Genomic DNA, 25,455 nt, shown 5'->3' on the forward strand with positions numbered 1-25,455 from the left:
GTTGGCAGGGGGCTTGAAGGCGAAGGAATTCACAGTTAAGGATCATTTGGGGCTAGGGGCTTGTCAAGGAAGACTTTAAGAGGTGGGATGTAAGCTAGGCGCTAAGTGGCGGGTAGGGTTTTAGGTGGGCGAGAAGGCGTGGCGATGGGAATTGAACACTCGGGCCGGCACGTCGGGGTAGCGCGCACAGCTTTCTGGCCTAACCCCTTGGGCCACGGCGCGTGCGCAGCCTAACGCTCGCGCCGGGCGCGCGGCCCGCGGAAAGCTGGCCAGGATCCGCGAGCGCGAGACCCCGCGCGCCAAGGCGGGAAAAGTCTCGCGCATGCGCGGCTCACAGCTTGGGGCTCGCCAGGATGGGGAAGGGGAGGTGGAGTTTCCAAGAGGGAACTTGACCCGTTAGCAGCCGCGGCCATGGCGGCGCGCTCGCCTCCCTCCCCGCTCCCTCCGCCCCCAGCGCGACAGTTGGGTCCCTGGTCCCCACGTGTTGGGCGGGGAGCTGTGGTACACGCAGTGCGCAGCGAGGCCTCGGGTCTTGCGAATGCAGTGCGGGAGGGCGTCGTGGACAAAAACGATATATGCTGGCGGGGCGAAGAAGGGTCAGGGGGCCGGCGAGGGCCAGGGGGTGCAGCTCCGGCTCAGGCTCCCCTCCTCAGCTCGCCCATGGGGTCCAAGCGACTAGAGGGCATCTCGGTAGAGGAGGCGATGGTGACCCGGACGCAGCTGCTGGAGGAAGAGCTGAGCAGCCTAAAGGAGGAGCTGGCCCTGTGTCAGGTATCGAGGTGGCCTCCGGCCTTTCCCCTACACAGCGCGGCCGGGGCCGGTCCGGTGGGGAGGCGCGCCCCTCTCCCTCTGCCTTAGGCTGCGTCGCTGCGCGGGTTGGGGACCCACCCATCTCCGTCCAGCGGCGCTGCCTCCCGGTTTCCACACCCAGCCCGGCCCGCTGCTTAGTGCTGGGGGGACGTAGCAGCGCCCCGCTCCCTGACCAGGGGCTCCCGCTCCTCCCCGGACAGGCCGGGCAGGGTTCGCCTCGGCGCCCGGGTTTGGTTTTGTTCACTTGAATGCCACCAAAACGTGTAGTCGCACCCCCCTCACCCCCCAGAAGCCCAAGTTCTTGGTTGTGACTGTTAGTGGTACTTGGAGAGGAGTGGAGTGCAGTCCACGAGTTGATACATCGAACAGGAAAGTTTAAACACTTCTATTAAAATAAAATCCATCGGTGAAAGAACCTGTTTTTAATTTTCAAACCCACACTTGTTCTTAAGTCAAGTTAAACTTAAGTTGTAAACACAGACCAGTAATTTTTAGGGAGTCTTGGGGTGGGAACTTTCACACATAATAGATGATGCTTGATGTTTATTAATCAGTTATACTAATTCTGTATCCTTGAAAGAGAAATTTGATTTTCATATCATGTTGCCAGTGAAAAGCATTTCCTAAATCGATTCTGTTGAATTACTTGCCTGTTATTTGTAGAGTTATTAAAGATAGCTTGACTGCACTCATGTTCAAAGAGGTTTGATTTTAGTTTAGTTTTGCATCCTTACCACCATCTCTTCTCTGATCTTACCAGAACCTTTAGACAGGGTTGGGAGATATAAATGCTGGGGATTCACTCAACGATAGTTGTTTGAGTCACTCTGTCTTCAAGATAGAACCAGTTAGGAACTACTAAAAACCAAGGTAACTATGAACAGTGTCATCAGTTTAGACTAGTAAAAATTCATGATTTTCATTCTCTCTGTTTGTTCCATTGGATTCTTTTGCTCCTTTTGTAGGTCCTTGCTGATGGAGTCAAGGCTGTAAAAACAGGACAGTCTTGTTCAAATTGAATATACATTTGCTTAAACAATTTGGGGAAATACTATGTGACTGTTTCTTTGTCATTTTCCGATTTTCTGTTCTTTACTGGATAAGGAGCAAAGGAACAAATAAGAGACACCAGTGAATTAAAACATTTTGTCATCTACACACCTCACCTTTGGATAGTTTGAAGATGTTAACCCATGATAAAGGCTTTTGTTACTTTAACAGGTCCTAATCTAAGATGCTATTTGCCCATAACTTCTATACTCTTCCCCCTTCCCTCTCTCTATATGCCATAGTTACAGCTGAAATATTTAGGAGCTGAAATATTTACTTTTTATAACTGATTTGAGTAAGGAACTCACTCTATTGGAAACAGCCCAATGACCCCCACCCCCAAATCCACTCCCTATTCTTTTTTTTTTTAATTTTTATTTTAATGTTTATTTTTGAGAGAGAGAGAGAGGGACAGAGTGTGAGTGAAGGAGGGACTGAGAGAGGGAGCGACAGAATCTGAGGCAGGCTCCAGGTTCTGAGCTGTCAGCATGGAACCCTATGTGGGGCTCGAACCCACAAACCGCGAGATCATAACCTGAGCTGAAGTCAGAGGTTAACCCACTCAGCCACCCAGGCGCCCCTCCATTTCCTATTCTTTAGGTAGCTTCAAATACGGTGTTGGCCCTTGTGACCTTGGACATATATGGCCTAGGAAGATGATAAAAGTGCTCTAGGCACTGTAGATGCCTAGATGTAAGAATAGAGATGGTCATAATTAGGCTAGAGTGATGGTTCTTGAGATTTTTGTAATATTGTCCCTGTTAGATGATCGCAGGCATTCCAGTAATGTGAGATGAGATTGGCAGTATCCCATTCAAAACTGTGGTCAAACCACAGTTTGAAACTTAGGAGAAATAATAATTGAATTCCCAACTGTTTTATAAAAAAAGCATTTAAGGGGCGCCTGGGTGGCGCAGTCGGTTAAGCGTCCGACTTCAGCCAGGTCACGATCTCGCGGTCCGTGAGTTCGAGCCCCGCGTCAGGCTCTGGGCTGATGGCTCAGAGCCTGGAGCCTGTTTCCGATTCTGTGTCTCCCTCTCTCTCTGCCCCTCCCCCATTCATGCTCTGTCTCTCTCTGTCCCAAAAATAAATAAAAAATGTTGAAAGAAAAAAAAAAAAAAGCATTTAAATAATTAAAATTCACTTTTACACCTTTTGATTTGTTCTACTTCTTTAGCTATAAATCACATTACCCAAGAATATATAATATTAACCCTGGTTTTCAAACCTTTCAAAAATCGCAACCCAAAATAAGTTCATTTTCACCTTAACCTAAGTATGCACAACATACGCATAACTAGAATTTCAGAAATCATATTTACCCTAATTGTTCACCATGAACACTGATTTTTCTTTTAAATTAACACTTTTTAAGAAAATACTGCTCAAATCTACTAAATTAATTTGACACACTAATGGGTCAAATGTATAGTTTGGGGGAAAAGAATCCTGCAAATTAGTCTCTGATCATAAATAGTGGCTTCATATAGTTGGTTCTTTTTCCACATTTAGCTTATAGGAATTCAATTATATGTACTTGGTGGAGAAAAAGAAAGTTTGAGTGGTTCCATGTGACCCTCCACCCCACTGGAATTACTCAGAATAAGCATGTATAAGAAGGCTATCTCAGTTCCAAATGTTTCTCATCCAACTCTATGTGATTATAATATTAAAAGCTTTTTTTATATGACTTCAGATTAGCAAGCAACATACATATAATGCGTAGCTAAAGAAAACATGATTAACTTCAGTGTGGAGAGAAAAGCTGTCTGTACTGGACTTACTGAGGATAAGACATTAGCTTCCCACTGTAGCTTCTTCCTAATGAAATTTCAAGGGTGCTACAACAATTTTAAGTGCATGACATTTATGCTTTGTCCATTGATTTAGAACCCACCTTTACTCTTAATTTGATTATATATTTTAAGAATGTGTTCTACTTGTGACAAGAATGTGTTCTATTTGCAGTTCAGTATATTGCAAGTATGTGTATATATACATTTATCAGCACTTGTAGAATACCAGAAGAGAAAAAGTAATGTTATATATGTGTAATGTATATACACACACACATATATATTTGAGTGTGACATATGTATGTATATCTCAAAGCTTATTTCCTTTTTCAGCAGCATCCAAAAATATTCACTAAACCTCTAAATCAATTTAAGGTAAAAAATTATTTAGGGCATTTAAATTATAGATAGATAGATAGATAGATAGATAGATCAATAGATAGATAGATAGATACCTGGCTGGTTCAGTCGGTAGAGCATATGACTCTTAAAAAAAATTTTTTTTTGATGTTTTATTTATTTTTGAGAGAGACATAGACAGAGTGTGAACAGGGGAGGGGCAGAGAGAGGGAGACACAGAATCCGAAACAGGCTCCAAGCTCTGAGCTATCAGCCCAGAGCCCGACGTGGGGCTTGAACTCACAAGCCAGGAGATTGTGACCTGAGCCGAAGTTGGCCACTTAACCAACTGAGCCAGCCAGGCTCCTCAGAGCATGTGACTCTTGATCTCCAGTTTGTGAGTTCAAGACCCAGGTTGGATGTAGGCTTTACAAAAAAAAAAAAAAAAAAAAAAAAAAAAAAAGAAACAAATGAAATATATGTTTATTAATGTAACTTTAATGATGAAACTAAATTTAATGAAGTATGTGATGTTGGAATTAAGAATATATAACCAGAGAAGTTAGCCAGTTATATTTTTTGTTAGATTTTTAGGTGTTTTGAAAACTTGTCCAGTCATTCATAAAGAAAAAAAAAATTTAAGAACCTATGGTATAATTAGAATCCTCACCAGTGTTAGCACAATAGTTTGTGCAATTATTTTTCACAATAATAATTTATTGAGAGACTACCCTGGGTTCTGATAGGCAAATTATTTATTTAAATATAGGAAATAGTTTTCATGTTTGTTGAATTCATTCCTCCAGTAGAATTCATTCCTCCTGTTAGGTTGCCAGACAGTAAACTAGGTGCTGGGAGAGTACAAAAAAAGTACAAATGTTTTGGATGTCTGTGTCTTTAAAGTTGATACTTATTTCCATGTCAGCTGATAAGTGAAAGTCAAGACCAATACACTACTAAGATAATTTAGATTCAGATCTCCAAGCATTTAGTCAACTCTTTCATAGGCTGAATTTGATAAACTTTATGAGGAGTAGGATTTTTAAATTTAAATTATTTTTAAAAGTTTATTTCTTTGAGTAATCTCTATACCCAATGTGGGGCTCGAACTTACAACTCCAAATCAAGAGTCACATGTACTTCTGCCTGAGCCAGCTGGGTATCCCTAATTTAAATTTTAAATTACTTGATTCTGTGTCAAAGTTATGGAGTAAGAATAAATAATTTATGAGTTTTTAAATGTTTATTTTGAGAGAGAGAGAGAAAAGGTTTGAGTGGGGGAGGGCCAGAGAGAGAAGACAGGATCTTGAAGCAGGCTCTGTGCTGACAGCAGAAAGCCCAGTGCTGGGGCTCACACTAATGAACCACATGATCATGGCCTGAGCTGAAGTCAGACACTTAACCAACTGACCCACCCAGGTGCCCCTTTATTTTTAATTAATTAATTAATTAAACTTTTTGTTTTGTTTTTTGGGAGAGTGCAAGCAGGGGAAGGGCAGAGAGAGGGGGACAGACGATCTGAAGCGGGCTCTGTGCTGACAGGCTGATAGCAGTGAGCCTGATGTGGGGCTTGAACTCATGAACCGTGAGATCATGCCCTGAGCCAAAATCGGACGCTCAGCTGACTGAGCTACCCAGGTGCCCCTTTTTAAAATTATTTTAAAAGGACCTATTTATGTGCCCCAAAGAAGGGAAACTATAAAGAGGATATGATTGGCAATAGTTTTCTGTTTTAATAATGTCTGGAATAGTTTGGCAATTAGTTTTGTGTTTTTAGGGGGACGCTTTATTTATTCTTGCATGTGAAAGAGGGTCTTTTTAGTAATTTAAGCTATAAACCACATTGAAGATTATACAGCATTAAATAACTGAAAAACTTGGGGCACCTGTGTGGCTCAGTTGGCTAATTGTCTGACTCAATTTTGGCTCAGGTTATGATCTCATTGTTGGTGAAATCAAGTCCCTCGCATCATGCTGTGTGCTGACAGTGTGGAGCCTGCTTGGGATTCTCTCTCTGTCCTCCTCTCTGCCCCTCCCTTGCTTGCTCTCTCTCTCAAAATAAATAAATAAACATTTAGATAAATAAATAACTGGAAAAGTCACAAAACTAATACGGTAGTCTCACAATCCATTTATAACATTTTATTACTTACAAAAGAACTTGCTTTTTTTTTTTCAAATAAACTATCACTTATACATTTGAGTGTTTTTAGGTGACAAAGGGAATCTGAATACCTTTGATGACCACAAATTAAAAAAATAATAATAATAACATCTTTAGAAATTTGTAAATTAGAAAAAAGAATTTGTTGTTACTTTCTCTTTGGTGCAGATTGAACAGGAGATGTGAAATAACCATTAACTATCAACAATGGGAAAAAGAGAAAAAATGTACAAATTAAGATGTAAAGATTTTTTTTCATCAGATATTTTTTGACTTCTTGCTATATCTCTTCAACTGTGCTAGAGCTAAGTCCTTTGTTATTAAGTCATAACTTATTTAAGCGGAAGTAACTTATTTAAGTGGAAGTAACTAAAGAAAACCTACTTTTTTATATTTTTACTTAATAACCTTTCTTTTTAAAAAAATTTTGTTTCAACGTTTATTTATTTTTGAGAGACAGAGAAACACAAAGCATGAGGAGGGGAGGGGCAGAGAGAGAGAGGGAGACACAGAATCCGAAGCAGGCTCCAGGCTCTGAGCTGTCAGCACAGAGCCCGATGTGGGGCTCGAACCCACAAACCATGAGATCATGACCCCAGCCGAAGTCAGACACTTAACTGACTGAGCCACCCAGGTGTCCCAATAATAACCTTTCTTAATATTTTAGTTAGAAAAGTTGAGGTGAAAATACATGTAAATCTTCCCTATTTTGTTTTGAAGGGAGCTGTAAGATAAATTTCTAGATAATATTTGTTGGAAGGGATTTTGATATTTCCTCAGCATACCTTTTAAAACTAGAGATATTAGAGCACATTATGTTGCGTAGTTTATATTTTCTTACCTTCACTACCCTCTAGGCAGGTTACGACATGTGATTTATATAGTGACATCTCTTGTCTTTAACTCAAATCTTCCCTCCCTTCTGTCCCTCCCTCCCTCCTTTCCTCCCTTCCTTCCTTCTTTCCTTTCTTAAGTTTATTTATTTACTTTGAAAGAGGGAGAGAGAGAGAATGGGGGAGAGCAAAGAGACACAGAGAGAGAATCCCAAGCAGTCTCTGTGCTATCAGTGTGAAGCCCCACCAAAGGCTCCGTCTTAGGAACCGTGAGATCATGACCTGAGCTGAAATCAGTAGGCGCTTCATTAAGAACTGAGTTACTCAGGTGTCCCAACCCAAATTATTTTAATACCCAAATTCTAAATTCTTGGTTCTAAAGGTATAAAGTAAAGCATGATATATATATAGGACTGTTTAGGAAAGGTAGTAGTCTCTTCTACTCAGACTGTCAAAAGTCCTTTAAAAACAAGTAAATAAAGTAGATCAAAGATTTGAGCATTAAAAAAGGAAAACAAAAATTTTATAAGAAAGTATAGGTACATAATTTTTTTTAATTTTAGAGAGACTGTGCGTGTGCATGTGCAAATGGGGAAGGGACAGAGAGAGAGAGAGAATCCCAAGCAGGCTCCATGCACAGCACAGAGCCTAAAGTGGGGCTTGATCCCATGACCCTGGGACCATGACCCAAGCTGAATTCAGGAGTGAGATGCTCAACTAACTGAACCACCCAGGCATCCCATAGGTAGATACATTTCTAATCTCTGAGTAGAGAAGGCTGATTAGAAAAATTGGTACATAAAGTCAATAAGCCATAATGGGAAAGATGGATACATTTGAATATATAAAACTAATAACTTACCCTTTTCTGAAATGTTTCATCATAAATAAATATGCAACAAGATACAAGAGAAAAATTATTTGTAACACGTTTGGTAGACATAAGTCTAATTTTAAGATTTCTAGCAATAGTTCTCATATTTTGTTGGCAGAACTTAGTCATATACCCATAGGTAAGAGGGGCCTGTCTTTTAATTCTTTTAATTGGGCAGCAAAAAGCCAAATGGTTTCTAATAGGAAGGAAAGAATGGATGATGGACACGGACACAAAAATATCTGCCACACAAGTAAACCTAACCAATCAACCAACCAAATATAGTATTATAAAATGAAATGTGTTGTGAAAAAATTTATTCAGGGCAAAGGGTTATCAGAGACTTAAAGGTTTCAGTGGCTACAAATATAGTAGAGAAGATTTCTCTTGAGGTGATATTTAAGCAAAGACCTGAATGAAGTGAGGAAATAATATACATGAAAATCTGATGGATGGTACATGTGCAAAGGCCCTGGTACAAGTAGAGCAAGAAGACTAGTGTGAGTGATGAATGAACAGAGTGATAGATGAGGTTGAGGAGGTGTGTATGGGGCCGGAGAATGTGGGGTTTTGTAGCCTTGATACAGAGTTTGGATTATTTTCCTAATCTGATGGGAATGCAGTGGAGATTTTTGAGCTATAAGGAGGCTAGGGGAACCATCATAGATGGCTAGGCAAGAGAAGAGGTTGACCTGAACTAGAATGGGATATATTTTGTAGGTAATAGAACTTACTAATGGTTTGGATAGGAAATGCGGGGAAGAGAGCAACCAGAATTGACTTGTAGGTGTTAGGCCTTTGAAGAAATGACTAGATGGTGGTGTCATTTTCTGAGATGCATAGGAGTAGGTTTGTGAAAGAGTAGGAAATCAAAAAGATTATTTTGGATAAGTTAAATCTGAGATACCTATTAGGTATTCAAGTGGAATTATTGAGTAGGCAGTTAGAAATCGGAGTCTGCACCTAGGGGTAGAGGAAATAGCTAAGGCGGGAAATGTGGAAGTCCTTAGTGTAGAGTTGATACATGAAACCATGGAACTATGAGGTCCCCTAGAGCAGTGGTTCTTATTTAATCCTGAGTGTACAGAATCACCTGAGGAACTTGTAAAAAATACTGGTGCTTGAACCTTACCCAAAACCAATTAAATCAGAATCTCTAGATAATCACTATTTTTAAAAACTTCCCCTAAAGTGATTCCTAACTCTCAACCATAGTTGATGACAATGGACCTAGGCAGTAAGGACTAAAATTGCTCATTGTCTATGGGATTTGGCTACATAGGGGACCTTAAAAAAGGAATTTAACATCATAGTAGGGAGGGACATCTGACTGGAGGAAGTAATAGAGTGAATGAGGTGAGGAAGTGGAGACTGTGTTTATAGGCAACTCTTCCAAGGAATTTTGCTGAAAAGGGGAGCTGAAAAATGGAGCTGTAAATAGAGAGCAATTCCCTTTTAGAGCAAAATAACTGATATTTAGCATTCCATCATTTATACCCTGAAGTGTGGGTGGTAGAAATAGTCGAAGTGAATGTGGGTTACCAGTGTAAGAACTTCTTAAAATAAAGCTTTCCTGCTACAGTTTTCAAGAGTCTATTTTATAGTTCTAGAACTAGAGATCAAGAAACATTTTTCATTTTAAAATTTAATGTAGTGTCTTCTCTGATACAGCTACAAAGCAATGCATTAAAAATGTCTTTTGTTTCTTTAAGGCTGATAAAGAATTTGTATGGTCTCTGTGGAAACGTCTCCAGGTGACAAACCCAGATCTCACACAAGCAGTCAGTTTGGTTGTAGAACGGTGAGCTTCCAAGTAATTTTTTCATGAGTATTTGGTTTGTTGAATTTGCTTTGCTTTATTATTAAAACTTGGCATTAGGCCCCTAAAGAGATTTTATTTCCAAATGAATGTGAAGCATGATATTAATAATTATTGGACTTATTTCAAGGGGTGCCAGTTAATAAATATAAATAGGCCATATCTCCTACTTATATTCTGATGTATTTGGGAGGTTTGTAGGTAAGAGATAAAAGTGTGACTTAGACATTGTGTGTGTGCGTGTTATGTGTGTGTCTGTTTATGTCGGTGTGTTGAGCTATTATGACACAACTTTAAAAATTAGAGAAGTACCTGTTACTTGGTTTTTTACTCTGAAACTGCCTCTGTTGACAACTTTCTAGACATGATCCTTCCTAGACATGGTTCAGTTTTCCCCTAAGGTAATTGCAGTGTGTACCTGAAAGCCTGGGATGACCTTGCCAGAAGAAAGTAATCTGAAATAGGCTGAGGGATTTCGCTTAGCACTGTGTATTACCCTGTAGGGGATGCTCATTTATTTAACTATATATTACTGGGCCTCTCCTTGGTCATTAGAAATAGCAGAGTGATGCTGGGTACTCCTTACCAAACATTTGGTGTACGGTAGTCCCATGATGCTTAGCATAGCAATTAAAAACACTTGCTTTCGTATTAAATGGATTTCAGTACATTTCCTAAATGAGAAGCTAAGCATATGGATGGATGCCGTTTCCTGTGTCTTTATTGGAATCATGATTATATAATCTGAATATCAGTTTTTGATAACTTGACCTTTGGTATGTCTGGCCCTAGGATCATTCCAGTGTTGTCTGGAATTTGACTTTTAAAAATCTGTGATAGATACCTATGTACAGTTTTACCATTCTCCATTATTGTGGACTCTTGAAGTAGTATATTCACTTTCTCTTCATGTTACTTATATGTCTCATTCATCAATCAGTTTTTCCCTTTCGATAATCAGAATTAAGCCTTTTGTTGAAGTACCTTATTATTTCCTTGAGATGAAATGTGATCACTCTCAGTTGCATTCTGTTTTCTAGCCAAATAAGCTTTCTAGAAGAAACATTCTTGGGACTTCAGTAGTAATTTCTGTGATTTTTTTCATTATCCTCCTCTCATTTTATTTGTATATTCCAGCTTTCTAATTTGTTATTTTTTTAAACTAAAACTGTCTTTAATTTTCACTTTCCTCTTGGTTGAGAGAGAAATATTAACATATTGTTGAGTCCTCTTTCTCACCCTTTGAGATTTCTACTTTTTAATATACATAATACACATACAAAAGTATATATACACACTTTGTAAATAAATGCACATATATTTTGTGAGTATACTCAAAAGCCCTATGCTGATAAGATATATAATGGGAAATTTTGGAGATTATTACTTTACAGCTATGATTCTCAAAATTTTAGTGTGCCTAAGCTATACCTAGTGAATTTATTAAAATGCAGATTTCTGGGATTTTTCCCTAGATCTACTGAATCTCTAGCAATGAGGTCCAGAAGTCTTAAAATTTTTTTTTTAAGTTTATTTATTTACTTTGAGAGAGACAGAGACAGCATGAGCAGGGGAGAGGCAGAGAGAGAGGGAGAGAGAGAGATTCCCAAGCAGGCTCTGCAGTCAGTGCAGAGCCCAATGCAGGGCTTGAACTTGGAACTTTGAGATCATGACCTGAGCTGTACCTGAGTCGGATGCTTCTTTTTTTTTTTTTTAACTGAGCCACCCAGGCACCCCTAGAAGTCTTTTAAAAATCAGCTTTCCAGATAATTCTGATGTTGTAATTCATAGGTCATACTGTGAGATACTTTGAAATTTGAGTTGACTTTTGAAACTGGAAGCCTATAAGTGGCATTTATAACTTTATAATTATGTGAACATTTATTTCCTAGAGAACCATGTAGTATGTTTTGACTTGTGAAAAAGGAAAAATGGTATACCATTGAATCTTTATTTTTCAAAAAAAGAATATTCTCAAAATCAAAGTCAAATACACTGTCTTTGTATAGTCCACTAGTTACCCAAATAATGTTACATTTAAGTCTGTTTTAATATCTGTGCCTTGATCTTCCTAGACAACATTTTTCCCCTTGGAATTTCTAATGGTCCTTCTTTTCTGCTTTCTTATCATAAAGAATGTCTGTATTTGTTTAACAGCCTAAGACATTCTTCCTTGAGCCTTTTGGCTTATGGTATGAATTTGGACCAGTTGCTTTCTACACCTACTCATAGCTATTACCTTAGATTTTCTTTTCATTGTACTCTTGGACTTGTTCCACAGTTCCTGGTATCCCATATCTTTCTTTTTGTTGGGTTATGTTTTCAACATTATTTCTGAGAAAGGATGCACAAGTCACTTTCTGACTCCTTACATGCCTGAAAATGTCTTTCTTTTGTCCTTATGCTTGATTGATAGTTTAGTTGAACATGCAATTTTATGTCCACATAATTTCCTTCAGATTTTTGAAAGTATAGCTCTGTTATCTTCTTTTAGCATGTAGAGGTGCTACCAAGTGTATTTGTGATCCAGTGTAAGTATGATTCTTTTTTCTAGGTAGCTTGCTTAAATTAAACTTTCAAGATAGTCTCTTTATATGTAACATAGTAAAATTTCAATATCAGCTATTAATTTGGGTTTTTAAAAAATCCAACCTTCTCAGCCTTTGGTGGGCCCTTTCAAACTTAAGACTTAAGATTTTCTTTTGATTAAGGAAAGTCATCTTTGGCCATTTGCTGTAGGCAAATGCTTCAAGTGAGTGAGAGACTCAGCTTTTTGATAAATGGTTCCTTTATTAGTCTTCTTGACTGCTTTGGGCTTCTGTTCTCTGTATTTACTAATTGGGTACTTAGAGTCTCTTTGAGCATCTTTGAGAAAAAGCATCTTCCTCTTCCACTGTAGGCATCATTTAGATTTTGATCTGATTTTTCTTCTCTGGGTTTGTGAGCACATCCTTCTGTCTTTCCAATGTTTCTCACATTTATGGTCAATTTTGGCCCCTTTTCTTATTTTCCATGCTGTGATAGGTATTTATTCAATTCAGTGTGATTTGTGGAAGTCAGTATCATCTTCACCAAGTTAATCATCTTTAAGAGGAAGTACAGTATCATTTTTACTGGTTACAATATATTTTTATTATTTTGATACACCATATTTATATTTAACTGGTATCTTGTTTTGATACATTAAGATTATTTTATTTTTTTAAAAATCGTATGATCATGCTGTGATGAATGGCCTTCTGGGTAAACCTTTGCCTGCATTGTTAGTTTCAAGTAGTGCTGCTACTGTCATAGTGGTGTAGGCTGAGATTGCTAACCATACTGAAACGAATAGGTTAATCCTGCTCCATTAAAGAATCATGCTGCTCTAAATGTCAATACCCTTTTGGGAAAATGCCTATCTGTAACTTTTTTAACTTTTTAAACTTTTTGACACTTTATTATAATTTTCTGGTAAGTTTTTTGGTGGGATGTCTGTGTATAGGGATACCTTGGAGATGTTGTGGGTTTGGTTCCAGACCATCACAATGAAACGAATATTGCAATAGAGCAAGTCAAATGAAGTTTTTGGTTTTCCAGTGCTTATAAAAGTTATGTTTATACTATACTATAGTCTATTAGTGTGCAATCGCATTATGTCTAAAAAAATAATATACATACCTTAATTTAAAATACTTTATTGGTTCAAAAAAACCACTTTATTCCTAAAAAAATGCTAACCATCATTTGAGCTTTCATTGAGTTGTAATCTTTTTGCTCATGTAAGGTCTTGCTTTGGTGTTGATGGCTGATCACTGATAAGAGTGGTAGTTGCTGCAGGTTGTGGTGGCAATTTCTTAAAATAAGACAGCAATAAAGTTTGCCATATCAATTGACTCTTCCTTTCTAAAACATTTCTCTGTAGCATGCAATGCCGTTTGATGTCATTTTACCCACAGAATTTCTTTCAGAATTGGAGTCCATCCTTTCAAACCCTGCTGCTACTTTGTAAACTAAGTTTATGAAAGATTTTAAGTCCTTTGTTGTTGTTTCAACAATCTTATGGCATCTTCACCAAGAACCACTCAAGAAACTTCTTTCTTTGTTCATCCATTAGAAGCAACTTTTTATCTGTTAAAGTATGATTATGAGATTGCAACAGTTCAAACGTATCTTCAGACTCCACTTCTAATTCTAGTTCTGTTGCTATTTCTACCACACCTGCAATTACTTCTCCCACAAAAGTCTTGAATTTGAATTCCTCAAAGTCATCCAATGAGGGTTGGAATCAACTTCTCAAAACTCCTGGTAATGTTGATATTCTGACCTCTTTCCATGAATCATGACTGTTCTTAATGGCATGTGGAATGGTGAGTCATTTCCAGAAGCTTTTCAATTGATTTTTTCCAGATCCATCAGAAGAACCATGATCCATGGCAGCTGAGAGTTTAAATGACTACTGGATGTATGGGCTGCAGAATGGATATTTTGTTAGCAGGCATGAAAACATTGTATGTCTCCATCAGAGCTCTTGGGTAACTAGGTGGATGGCCAGTGAGCTGTAATGTTTTGAAAGGAATCTTTTTCTGAGAAGTGGGCTTAAAAACAGTGGGCTTAAAATACTGTAAACCATGTTGTAAATAGATGTACTGTCATCCAGACTTTGTTGTTCCATTTATAGAGCATAGACAAGTAGATTTAATGTAATTCTTAATGGCCCTAGGATTTCCAACATGGTAAATGAACATTGGTTTCAACTTAAAGTCACCAGATGCATTAGCCCCTAACAAGAGAGTCAGCCTGTTCTTTGAAGTTTTAAAGTCAGGCATTGACTTCTCTCTGGCTATGAAAGTCCTAGATGGCATCATCTTCTAATACAAAGCTGTTCTGTCTGCATTGAAGATCTGTTATTTAATGTAGCCACCTTTATTAATTCTCTTAGCTTGATCTTCAGGATAACTTGCTGGGCTTGTACATTGAACAGCACCTGCTGCTTCACCTTGCATTTTTGGGTCATGGAGATGGTTTCTTCTCTTCAACCTCATGAACCAATCCCTGCTAGCTTCAGTTTTTTTCTCTGTAGCTTCTTTACCTCTCTCAGCCTTCACAGAATTGAAGAGAGTTGGGGCCTTCCTCTGGATTAGGCTCTGGCATGAGGGAATGCTGTGGCTGGCTTGATCTTCTCTCCAGACCACTAAAACTTTCTTCATATCAACAGCAAGGCTGTTTAGCTTTCTTGTCATTTGTGTGTTCACTAGAGTAGATATTTTAATTCCCTTCAAGAACTTTTCCTTTGCATTCACAATTTGGCTAACTTTTTTTGGTGCAAGAGGCCTAGCTTTTGTTCTGTCTCAGCTTTCAACTTGCCTTTTTTCACTAAGCTTAATTATTTCTACCTTTTGATTTTAAGTGAGAGATGTGCAACCCTTCCTTTCACTTGGACACTAGAGGCCTCTGTAGGGTTATTAATTAGCCTAATTTCAATATTGCTGTGTCTCAGGGAACAGGGAGGCCTGATGAGAGGGAAAGAGATAGGGGAATGGCTAGTCAGGGGAGCAGTCAGAGCACACACAATATTTATCAATTAAGTTTGCCATCTTATTTGCATGTGGTCCGTGGTGCCCCCAAACAATTATAATAGTTTGAAATGTTGCGAGAGTTACCAAAATGTGACACAAAGATGTGAAGTAAGCAAATGCTGTTGGAAAAATGGTGCAAATAGATTTGCTTGACATGGGATTGCTATAAACCTTCCATTTGTGAAAAACTCAATATCTGCAAAGCACAGTATAGCAAAGCACAGTAAAACGAGGTATGCTTATACACATATTTGTGTGTATGTGTTTTATTTTATTGTGGAATATTTCAGTTAGATGCAAAGGCAGAGGTAATATATTAATGAATTCCCATGTTTACTCACCACCCAGGTTGAGTAATTATCAACACATGGCCAATATTATTTTATCAATAAACTTACTTCCTTCTGCTTCCCTGCTCCCTCTACCGCTAATGGATTATTTTGAAGCAAATCCCAGACATCATGTTATTTTATCCACAATTACATAAGTGTTGACAGTCAGTTCTTGTTATTCACAGCAGTTATGTTCAATAAAGTCATTGCAAACATTGAATTAGTCAACACTGGACCACTACTTCTGGGGAAATAAAGGTTTAGGTTCCTGTGAACTTTGGCCACAACTTTTTGTCAACTGGTCAACATATAACATTGTTTTATGTATATTTCTCTTTGAAGATATCTCATTTAGTATGTATTGTTGACTCATTACCTTTGAACTCATGATAGCCTGTATAACTCATGCCTGAACAAAGATTGTTTAATACATTCTTTACTTCATGAGGCACATCACAATTTTCTTGTGTTTAGGAACACTAACCACTATGCTTGGTGATCATTTGTAATGGTGAAATCATCAAGAAAAAGTGTAAAATTGTGAAAAATTTGGCACTAAAGTGAGAATAACACTTGTTTATGGTATGAGAACTGAAACAGAATGGCCCCTTGTTTAACCTCAGCTGGGAACATGTGGTTTGGGCGACTTAAATTTTTTTTTGCTGCCTTGGGCATGCCTGCAAATGACTGAGAAATGCCATGGGTATTGGTTGTAAGCTTACAGATGAATTTTAGCAAATAGACAAATTCACAGATTCTAAGTCCTTGAATGAGAGTTAACTTTTTCTGTAAAAGATAAGGGCTCTTTTTAATATAACCATGGAATCTTTATCATAGTTAGAATTCTCTAGTTATTCCCTAATACAATTAAATATCCAGTCAGTTTTCAGATTTCTAGAATAGTCTCATACTTCTTTAAAAAGTTGGTTTGCTCCTGGGGCGTCTGAGTGGCTCAGTTGGTTGAGCATCCAACTCTTGATTTTGGCTTGGGTTGTGATGTCATGGTTCATTAGATTGAGCCCTGTATTGGGATCTGCACTGACAGCATGGAGCCTGCTTGGGATTCTCTCTTCTTCTCTCTCTGCCTCTCCCCACCTCAAAAATAAATAAATAAACTTAAGAAAAATAAAAATAAAAAGTTAGTTTGTTCGTATGAGGATCCAAACATAGTCTACCCACTGAATATATAGATTCCATATCCTTCTCTTCTGTCTTTCTCTTCACAACATTAAAAAATAAATAAATAAGTTGGTTTATTTATCCTATAGAGTTTCTCACATTTTGGGTTTTTCTGATTGTAATATTCTGTACCCTATAAGTATCATAAACTTGTAGTTACACCTAGAGTGTTATTCAGATTCAGGTCTGATCTTCTTAGGTATTATTATATAATACTTATTATGTCATGTCAGAAGGCACATAGTGTCTTATCCAGATCCTTTTGTGATAACTTTGATCAGTGGATTATGTCTCTTTAGTCACTTTAGAACAGCCTGTATTCTTTCTATTTAATGGCATCATTTTGTTAAATGAACATGGTTATTAGTTGTCTTTTAGAAGGTCTTGTAGTCTGGATTCACTTGATTGCTTCCTTGTGTTGTCATTTTAACTTTTCCTCTTTATTGTAAACTGAAAGGTAAATCTGAAGCTTGATTATATTCAGGTTCAACTTTTTTGGCACAAATATTTTTATGTACTTCATAATATATCTCAAATGAAAGCGCATATTATCTGATTGTGCCACTTTCAGTAGTGATAACGTTGGTCAGTACATTAAGGTAATGACAGTCTGACCCCTCCATTGTAAAGGTGTACTTTTACCTTAGGGCCAACATGTAATCCAGAAAGTAAAGGTAATAATCTATTGGTGCCCTGCAAGTGTTCATTTCTCCATCAACATTTCACCTAATTTTAGTATACACTGATGATCTGAATTTATTATTTCATTAAGGGTTAAAAATTGTGATTTTATAGTTGTTAGTTTTTCTCTATTAATGTTTATTTATTTTTGAGAGAGAGACAGAGACAGAATGTGAGTAGGGAAGGGGCAGAGAGAGGGGGAGACACAGAATCTGAAGCAGGCTTCAGGCTCTGAGCTGTCAGCACAGAGCCTGATGTGGAGCTCGAACCCACAAACTGTGAAATTATGACCCGAGCTGAAATCAGAACCAACTGAGCCACCCAGGTGCCCCTCTTTTGTAACTTTTTAATACATAATTTTGATTAGGTAATATGGGCATATGATTATGTGTTCAACATTAAGAAAAAATTTTTTAAGTTTATTTATTTTGAGAGATAGAGAAAGTGTGCAAGCAGGGGAGAGACAGAGAGGGAGGGGAAGGATCCCAAGTAGGCTCCACGGGGTCAGCACAGAGCCTGATGTAGAGCTGGAACTCACAACCCATGAGATCATGATCTTGAGCTGAAACCAAGAGTTGGACACTTAACCAACTGAGCCAGCCAGACACCACAACATTTTAAAAGTGTTAAAGAATGTACAATGAGGAGTCTCCTCTCACCCCTGTCTCCAGCTGTTCCATTCCATTCCTTACAAACATTGGTAACAGTGCATTTATGTCTTTGATCCATTTTAAGTTTTGTTAATGGTGTGACTTAAGGATGCAACTTAATTCTTTTGCATGTGGATATCCAGTTGCACCTGTTGAAAGGACTATTTCCCCCCCCATTGGATGGGCTTTGCGCTTGTTAAAAAATTGGGTGACCGTAGATGCATGAGCTTATTTCTGAATATCAGTGCTATTCCATTAATCTGTTATGTCTGTTCTTGTCCCAGTGATATACTGTCCTGATGACTGTTGTTTTGTAGTAAGTTTGAAATCAGTTAAGTGGAGTTCTGCTATTTTGTTCTTTGATTTCAAGATTGTCTTGGCTATTCTGGGTTCCTTGTAATTCCAAGTGAATTTTAGTATCAGTTTAGCAATTTCTACAAAGAAGTGATCTAGGATTTTGATAGGATTGTATTGAATATGTAGATCAGTTTGGGGGATATTGCCATCCTAACAATATTAAGTTTGCTATGTCATGAACATGGGACATTTTTCCAATTATTTAGGTCTTTTAAAATTTCTTTCAACAATGTCTTATAATTTTCAGAGTTTATGTTTTGTACTTTTTTGGATAAATTTATTTCTAAGTATTTTATTTATGATTCTATTGTAGATGGAATTGTTTCCTTAATGTTATTTTCAGATTAGTGAACTGTGTAGATTACAATTGATTTTTGCATATTGATCTCATAACGTGCAAGTGTGTTGAATCATTCTATTTTTTTTTTTTTGTGGATTCTTTTTTTTTTTTTTTTTTTTTTTATTTGAGAGAGAGAGAGAGAGCAAGTGAGCGAGCACAAGCAGGGGAGGGGCAGAGAGAGGGGGAGACACAGAATCCGAAGTAGGTTCCAGGCTCTGAGTTGTCAGCACAGAGCCCAACACAGGGCTGGAACTCACTAATGGTGAGGTCTTGACCTGAGCAGAAGTCAGATGTATAACTGACTGAGACACCCAGGCGCCCCTAGTGGATTCTTTAGGATTTTCTACAAGATCACATCATCTGCAAATACAGATAGTTTTGCTTCTTCCTTTCAACCTTGATACCTTTTATTTCTTTCTCTTGGCTGCTTGACTAGAACTTCAGTACATTGAACGGAAGAGGCCAGAGCCAATGGCCTTGTTTTACTTTTTTTTTTTAAGCCTTCTCTTACTCTTGATCACCAGGAAAAAGCATCCTACCCTTCACTGTTAAGTATAATGTTGTCTGTAGGGTTTTCATAGATGTTCTTTAGCAATTTTAGGAAGTTCTTTACATTCCTAGCTTGCTTTTATTATGAAAGGTTGTTGGATTTTGTCAGATGTATTTTCTGTGTATATTGAGATGATTGTGTGACTTTTGTTTTCCATTCTATTGATACAATGTATTACATTAATTGATTTTCAGATGTTAAACCAACTTTATAATACTAGGATAAATTCCACTTGGTCATGATGTATAATTCTTTTGATATGTTATTGGATTTTGTTTGTTAGTATTTTGTTGAGGATTTTGTGCCTTTATTCATAAGAGATATTAGTCTATGTTTTTTTTTTTTTTCTTGTGATATCTTTGTTTTTTCTATCAGGGTAATACAGGCCTTAAAACATGAGTTGGAATGTGTTTCCTATTCTTCTGTTTTTTTTTTTTTTTTTTTTTGGAGGAGTTGTTTAAGAACTGGTATTAGTTGTTCTTTAAATGTTTGATTAAAAAAATGTTTGATAGAATTCAGCAGTAAACCAATCCAGTCCTGGGCTTTGTGGTTAATTTTTTTTTATTGCTAATTGAATAGGTAAGTTTAGGTTTTCTACTTTTTTCTTGAGTCAGTTTTGGAAATTTGTGTCTTTTTAGGAATTTGTCTATTTTTTCTAGGTTGTCTAATTTGCTGACATACAATTTTTCATAGTATCCTTTAGAATCCTTTTTGTTTTTATTAGGTTGATAGGAATATCCTTTTTTTTCTTTCTGATTCTGATGATTTGAGACTTCTCTCTTTTTTGTGGTCAATATAGGTAAAGACTTGTCCATTTTATTGTTCAATCTTTTTAAAAAAATAGCTCTTGTTTTCATTAACTGTCTGTATTGCTTTTCTATTCTCTATTTCATTACTATCTTCCCTAATCTTTATTATTCCTCCTTTTTGCTTGCTTTAGATTTAGTTAGCTCTTATTTTTTCACTAAAAGTGGAACATTAGGCTATTGACTTCAGACCTTTCTTCTTCCTTAATATAGATATTTAGAGCCATAAATTTTCCTCTACACACTGCTTTAGCTATATTTCACATTTTGAGATTTTTTTTTTCAGTTTCACTCGTCTCAGAGTATTTTCTGATTCCTCTTTTGATTTCCTCTTTGACCCATTGTTTATTTAAGAATGTGTAATATCCTCATACTTGCGAGTTTCCCAATTCTTTCCCTTTTGATTTCCATAAATGGTTGCCTTTCTTTTTGAATTTTTGTAGATTTTGTTGAAAAGATATTTCATTTGCTATTTGTCCATAGGACCATTATAGAAGTTGTCAGTGATTGTTTTAAAATAATGTTCACCAGTTTCACTGGGGAATGGGTCAGTAGAGCTCCTCATCATCATGACAGATGTCATTCCTTCTGTGTTATTATAAGCTGCTAAATTTGGGGGGAATTTGTTAAATAGCAGTAGACTTACAGACTAGATCAAAACATATATACAAATGTAACTGTGACAGGTATTCCCAAATTGTGCCAGTTTATATTTATATTAGCAATGTAAGAAGATGCCTGTTTTCCCCATATCCTGGCTATCACATTGTTTTCAAACTTTTGTATTTTTCATTTTCTGAAAGATATAAAATGATGTCCTGAGGTATTTTTAACTTGCATTTTTCTTACTATGCATGAAGGAAGTCTCTTAACCATTTTATACCTTTTTCTGTGGACTTTTTCCTTTATATATCTTTCTATATCCATTTAGTTGGCATTTCTAATTCATGTCTATAATGCTCTTCAAATTCAGTATAATATTTATAGAACTTAATGGCTTCTCCTGTGAGTTTTATTTACTACTTAACTATTTTACTACCACAAGCATGCCATTTTCTTCCTTTTCTCTAAATTTCACATCTTGAAGGTAATCAAGATACTGTTTGGTCTCTTTTTGAACAGAAAATCAATTCCAAGTTCAGTCACTTTCTCTTTTGCTGTGTCACTCAGATCGAGTAATTCCTCTTTTCCTTAATTTCCAATCTCTCTGTCTAGGCTCTTAGTATCTCAGCTCTGAACATCTTATTGATTTCTTTTTCAAACATCAGTTCTGTTTTATATCATTACTTTGAGACAAAGCAATATATAAAGCACCCAAAAAACCAGTGTATAGAGTTTAAGTTAAGGTAACTAATGAAAATTCTAGGACCTTAAAGTTGTTGTTGTTGTTTTTTTTTAAGATTTATCTCTAAGTAATTTTTACACTCAATGACAGGCTCAAACTCACAACCCTGAGATCAGGAGTCATGTGCTCTACCAACGGAGCCAGTTGGGTGCTCCTAGGACCTTCTTAATGTATATCTAGAGGAACCTTATTACCTTTAGGTGTGGATGTCTAGAGGATACCAAATGTTGTAAGGAAACAGGACCTTGAGATTCAGAAATGTATAGCCATCACTAAAGCAGATTATATCCACTAGGTTTACTCATTCAAAAAATATCAATTGAGTGTTGTCTGAGTGTCAGACATATGTTGAAAGTTAGAGAAAGATAGCTCTGTCTTAGCTATTCAAGAGTACTGTCTGGGCAGAAAAACATTTGTGCAGATAATTTATAATGTATAATAGTTTGCTGAATACTATGATGAGTATATTCAAAGATTTTACTCTTTTACATTTATTTTTGAGAGACAGGGAAAGACCACAAGTGGGGGAGGGGTAGTTAGAGAGTGAGATGTGGAGTCCGAAGCAGGCTCCAGGCTTTGAGCTGTCAGCACAGAGTTGGATACAGGGCTCGAACCCACAAACCGTGAGATCATGACATGAGTTGAAGTTGGACGCCCAACCGACTGAACCATCCAGGTGCCCCAATGAGTCTATTCATATTAATACAATTCTTTCTTTGATTTCTGGAAAAAGACATAAAAACAGTTTTCACTAATTCTAAGTAGAAGTTTGTTATTGAAAATAAAAATTTGAGGGACACCTGGGTGGCTCAGTTGGTTGAGCGTCTGACTTTGGCTCAGGTCATGATCTCACGGTCTGTGAGTTCAAGCCCCATGTCAGGCTCTGTGCTGACAGCTCAGAGCCTGGAGCCTGCTCCAGATTCTGTGTCCCCCTCTCTCTCTGACCCTCCCCCGTTCATGCTCTGTCTCTCTCTGTCTCAAAAATAAATAAACATTAAAAAAAAAGTTAAAAAAAAAAGAAAAGAAAAATTTGATTTCCCTAATGGAATAATATCAGAGAAATAGAAAACATTGTATACATTATATTTTCCTTATGAATTAGTAGAAAATATTATTTTATATGACTTACAGATATTTGAGTTCACCTTTCATTTTATGACTTTATTATGAACTACTGCCAGAAGCTCATTTTGGATATATCACTTGTTGTGTATTAACCTTACAAATCCAGTTGCCTTGCTATTATATATAAACTTTCACGTTAGTATATTATCAGTGTGATAAGATACTACCACTGTATATTATCTTTGAATGCATAGGATAGCATTACTTCGGTAGGTGGGATGATAAATGTTTAAGAAACAGTAACATGGAGTTTCGTAGAATATCAGTACAGAAGGAACTATAGGAACTTGAATTGCTCAACTTTTCTTTGAATAACTAAAAATGTGTTATAACCAAAGTCCATTTCCTTTGCCTTAGACACAAACTTATCCTGACTTTTTAAATTTTATAATACATTATTTTGTCTAGAACATTATTTTGAGATTGGAATAGAACAATAGACACTGCTATTATTTTGCTTACTAAAATTATGTATATAATTTTATGAACTCGTCTAATAGTGTACACAGTCCTGCACTTTGTGTAGCTCTGCCTTAAGGTACTGTAGTTTGTAATTCACCTGCAATGACAAAGAGTCCCAGGAAGTAACTTACTGCATTTCTTTGCTGCTACTTATTTATTTAGATTTGTCCAAAACTTGTTGATCTCTTTCTTCCATCATATCTATCTATCTATCTATCTATTGCACTTGCTACTAGTTCTAATTTCTTTTTACATACTTTCTGTTCTTTCTTTTCTGTTCTTTTGCATTTATTTAAATGTTTTAGGGAGGTGATCTGTAGTTCTAAGTGTGGTCTGCAGACCTGTGTTGGTAGCAAATAATAAAGAGCAATTGCCAGAATGTAAATTGAAACTTACACTTTTTTTGTTGAGAAAGTCTTGTTACTTATCTTGCCTTGTTTCATGGCAAACTAGTAATAACTAGTTCACAGTTGCGCATTTTGAGTAGCACTGCCTTAATATTCTGCATTATGATATGTACCACCTTCACCAGAGGTACTCTAAGCTGTGTAAGTGGAACAGAGTAAAGGATGAAGAGAACCAGAATAGTCGTCTTGAAGGAGTCACCAGTAGTTCTTTAAGCATACATGTGAAGAGGAAAATGCATCATAAAAGTAGTGTTAAGTTTAAAGGTTTTGACATAATGAAGATCCTGAAACTGGAAATACGCATTCCTATTTCTTTTGCTTTAGTGATGGAGCAGGAATTTATGGGTGGCTTTAAATTTTTTTTTAATGTTTATTTATTTTTGAGAGAGAGAGACAGAGACAGAGACAGAGACAGAGTGTGAGTGGGGGAGGGACAGAGGAAAACAGAATCCAAAAGAGACTCCAGACTCTGAGCTGTCAGCACAGAGCCCAACATGGGGCTTGAACTCATGAACCACGAGATCATGACCTAAGCCATAGTTGGACGCTTAACCAGTTAAGACACCCAGGTGCCCCTGGGTAGATTTTATATACTTATGAGCTTCAGGTCTCTTTTGGATGATGTAACCAATTCCTACCTGGATGTTGCCCTGATTGACTGAATTTGCTTTATCTGTTATTTCACCTGAGGATGGAGGGAGAGAGGTGGCTTGGTGGGCAGGATGGCTTGTAGATCGTGCTACACAGAATACTTCCCCTAAGTGAGTTTATCAGAAACATTTCTAATCATGTTCTCTTTTTCTTTTTGGTTTCAATGGATTGAATGGCTTCTCACACTGATTATTGATTTGAAATTAGATGAGAGGATGTTAATTAGATTCCTATGTAAATTTCTGGTTTGGGTAGTATATTCAGATACTAATGCATTTATTTTATTATTTTTCTAATGTTTATTTATTTATTTTGAGAGGGAGAGAGAGTCTGAGCAGGGGAGAGGCAGAGAGAGGGAGAGAGAGAATCTGAAGTAGGCTCCACGCTGTCAGCACAGAGCCTGACATGGGGCTCGTTCTCACAAACTATGATATCATGACCTGAGCTGAAATCAAGAGTCAGACTTCTAACCAATTCAACTACCCAGGCACCCTCTAATGCATTTATTTTATATCATGGTAATTATACCATCTTATCCCCCATTTTCAGAAATTATCCCAGAGGTAAGAACATAATAAAGCATATTTAAGTTTATGTTAGTTGTGTTCTTATGATTCATTAAATATCATTAACTAAATCATATACAGAGACCTTATATGCTCATGTAGGTCTATAGTTTCTTGAATACTACTTTAAAAATATTTATATTTCTTTATTTATATATGTTATTCTTCTGCCTTTTTGATTAACATTGTGAGGATAAGGATCATATAATACATGTTTTTCATGTGGTTAACACAATCCTTGTATTAGTGCACAAAGATGCTGAATAAATGAATTTATGAGGAAATGAGTGAATGATATTAAATTACAAGGCAATGGAAACTAATGTCTTGAACATAAGAATAAATAAATATATTTGTATGTTAAGAAGGTAATGTTAGGAACTAGTTTTTAAAAATCCTGAAATTTGTTTTAGTTGTTGTACACCATGAATTGATTGTATGAGTCAGTAAATATTTTATTTTATTTTTAATTTTTTTCAAGTTTTATTTATTTTTGAGAGAGAGAGCATGAGTTGGGGAGAGGCAGGGAGAGAGGGAGACACAGAATCTGAAGCAGGCTCCAGGCACTGAGCTGTCAGCACAGAGCCGGATGCGGGGCTCAAACTCACAGACCGTGAGATCACGACCTGAGCTGATTCAGACGCTTAACCGACTGAGCCACCAAGGCGCTCCAAGTCAGTAAATATTTTAGAAAAGATAATGTTGATTTATTGAAAGGATCTTTCATTTTTTCATATAAAACATTTGTTAGCTTTAATTTA

The 25,455-nt window shown here is 37.0% G+C and overlaps 1 protein-coding gene across 4 annotated transcripts in view; it reads left to right on the forward strand.

Annotated features, from left to right (window-relative positions):
• The first annotated feature begins 275 nt into the window (after nucleotides 1-275).
• CNTLN (centlein) overlaps nucleotides 276-25,455 on the forward strand; it is a 323,473-nt gene continuing 298,293 nt past the window's right edge. For 3 of the 4 annotated variants that reach the window (XR_007455010.1, XM_049618453.1, XM_049618552.1), the window contains exons 1-2: nucleotides 277-771; nucleotides 9,579-9,667. Coding sequence is in view for 3 of the 4 variants with exons in the window: in XM_049618453.1 (XP_049474410.1) it covers nucleotides 412-771; nucleotides 9,579-9,667 (449 nt within the window). In the remaining variant the exon portion in view is untranslated. Of the gene's footprint in view, nucleotides 772-9,578; nucleotides 9,668-25,455 lie in introns of all 4 variants that reach the window. The other variant, XM_049618615.1, reaches the window with a different exon arrangement.

This window comes from Panthera uncia, chromosome D4 (assembly GCF_023721935.1).
Source record: "Panthera uncia isolate 11264 chromosome D4, Puncia_PCG_1.0, whole genome shotgun sequence".
NCBI lineage: Eukaryota > Metazoa > Chordata > Mammalia > Carnivora > Felidae > Panthera > Panthera uncia.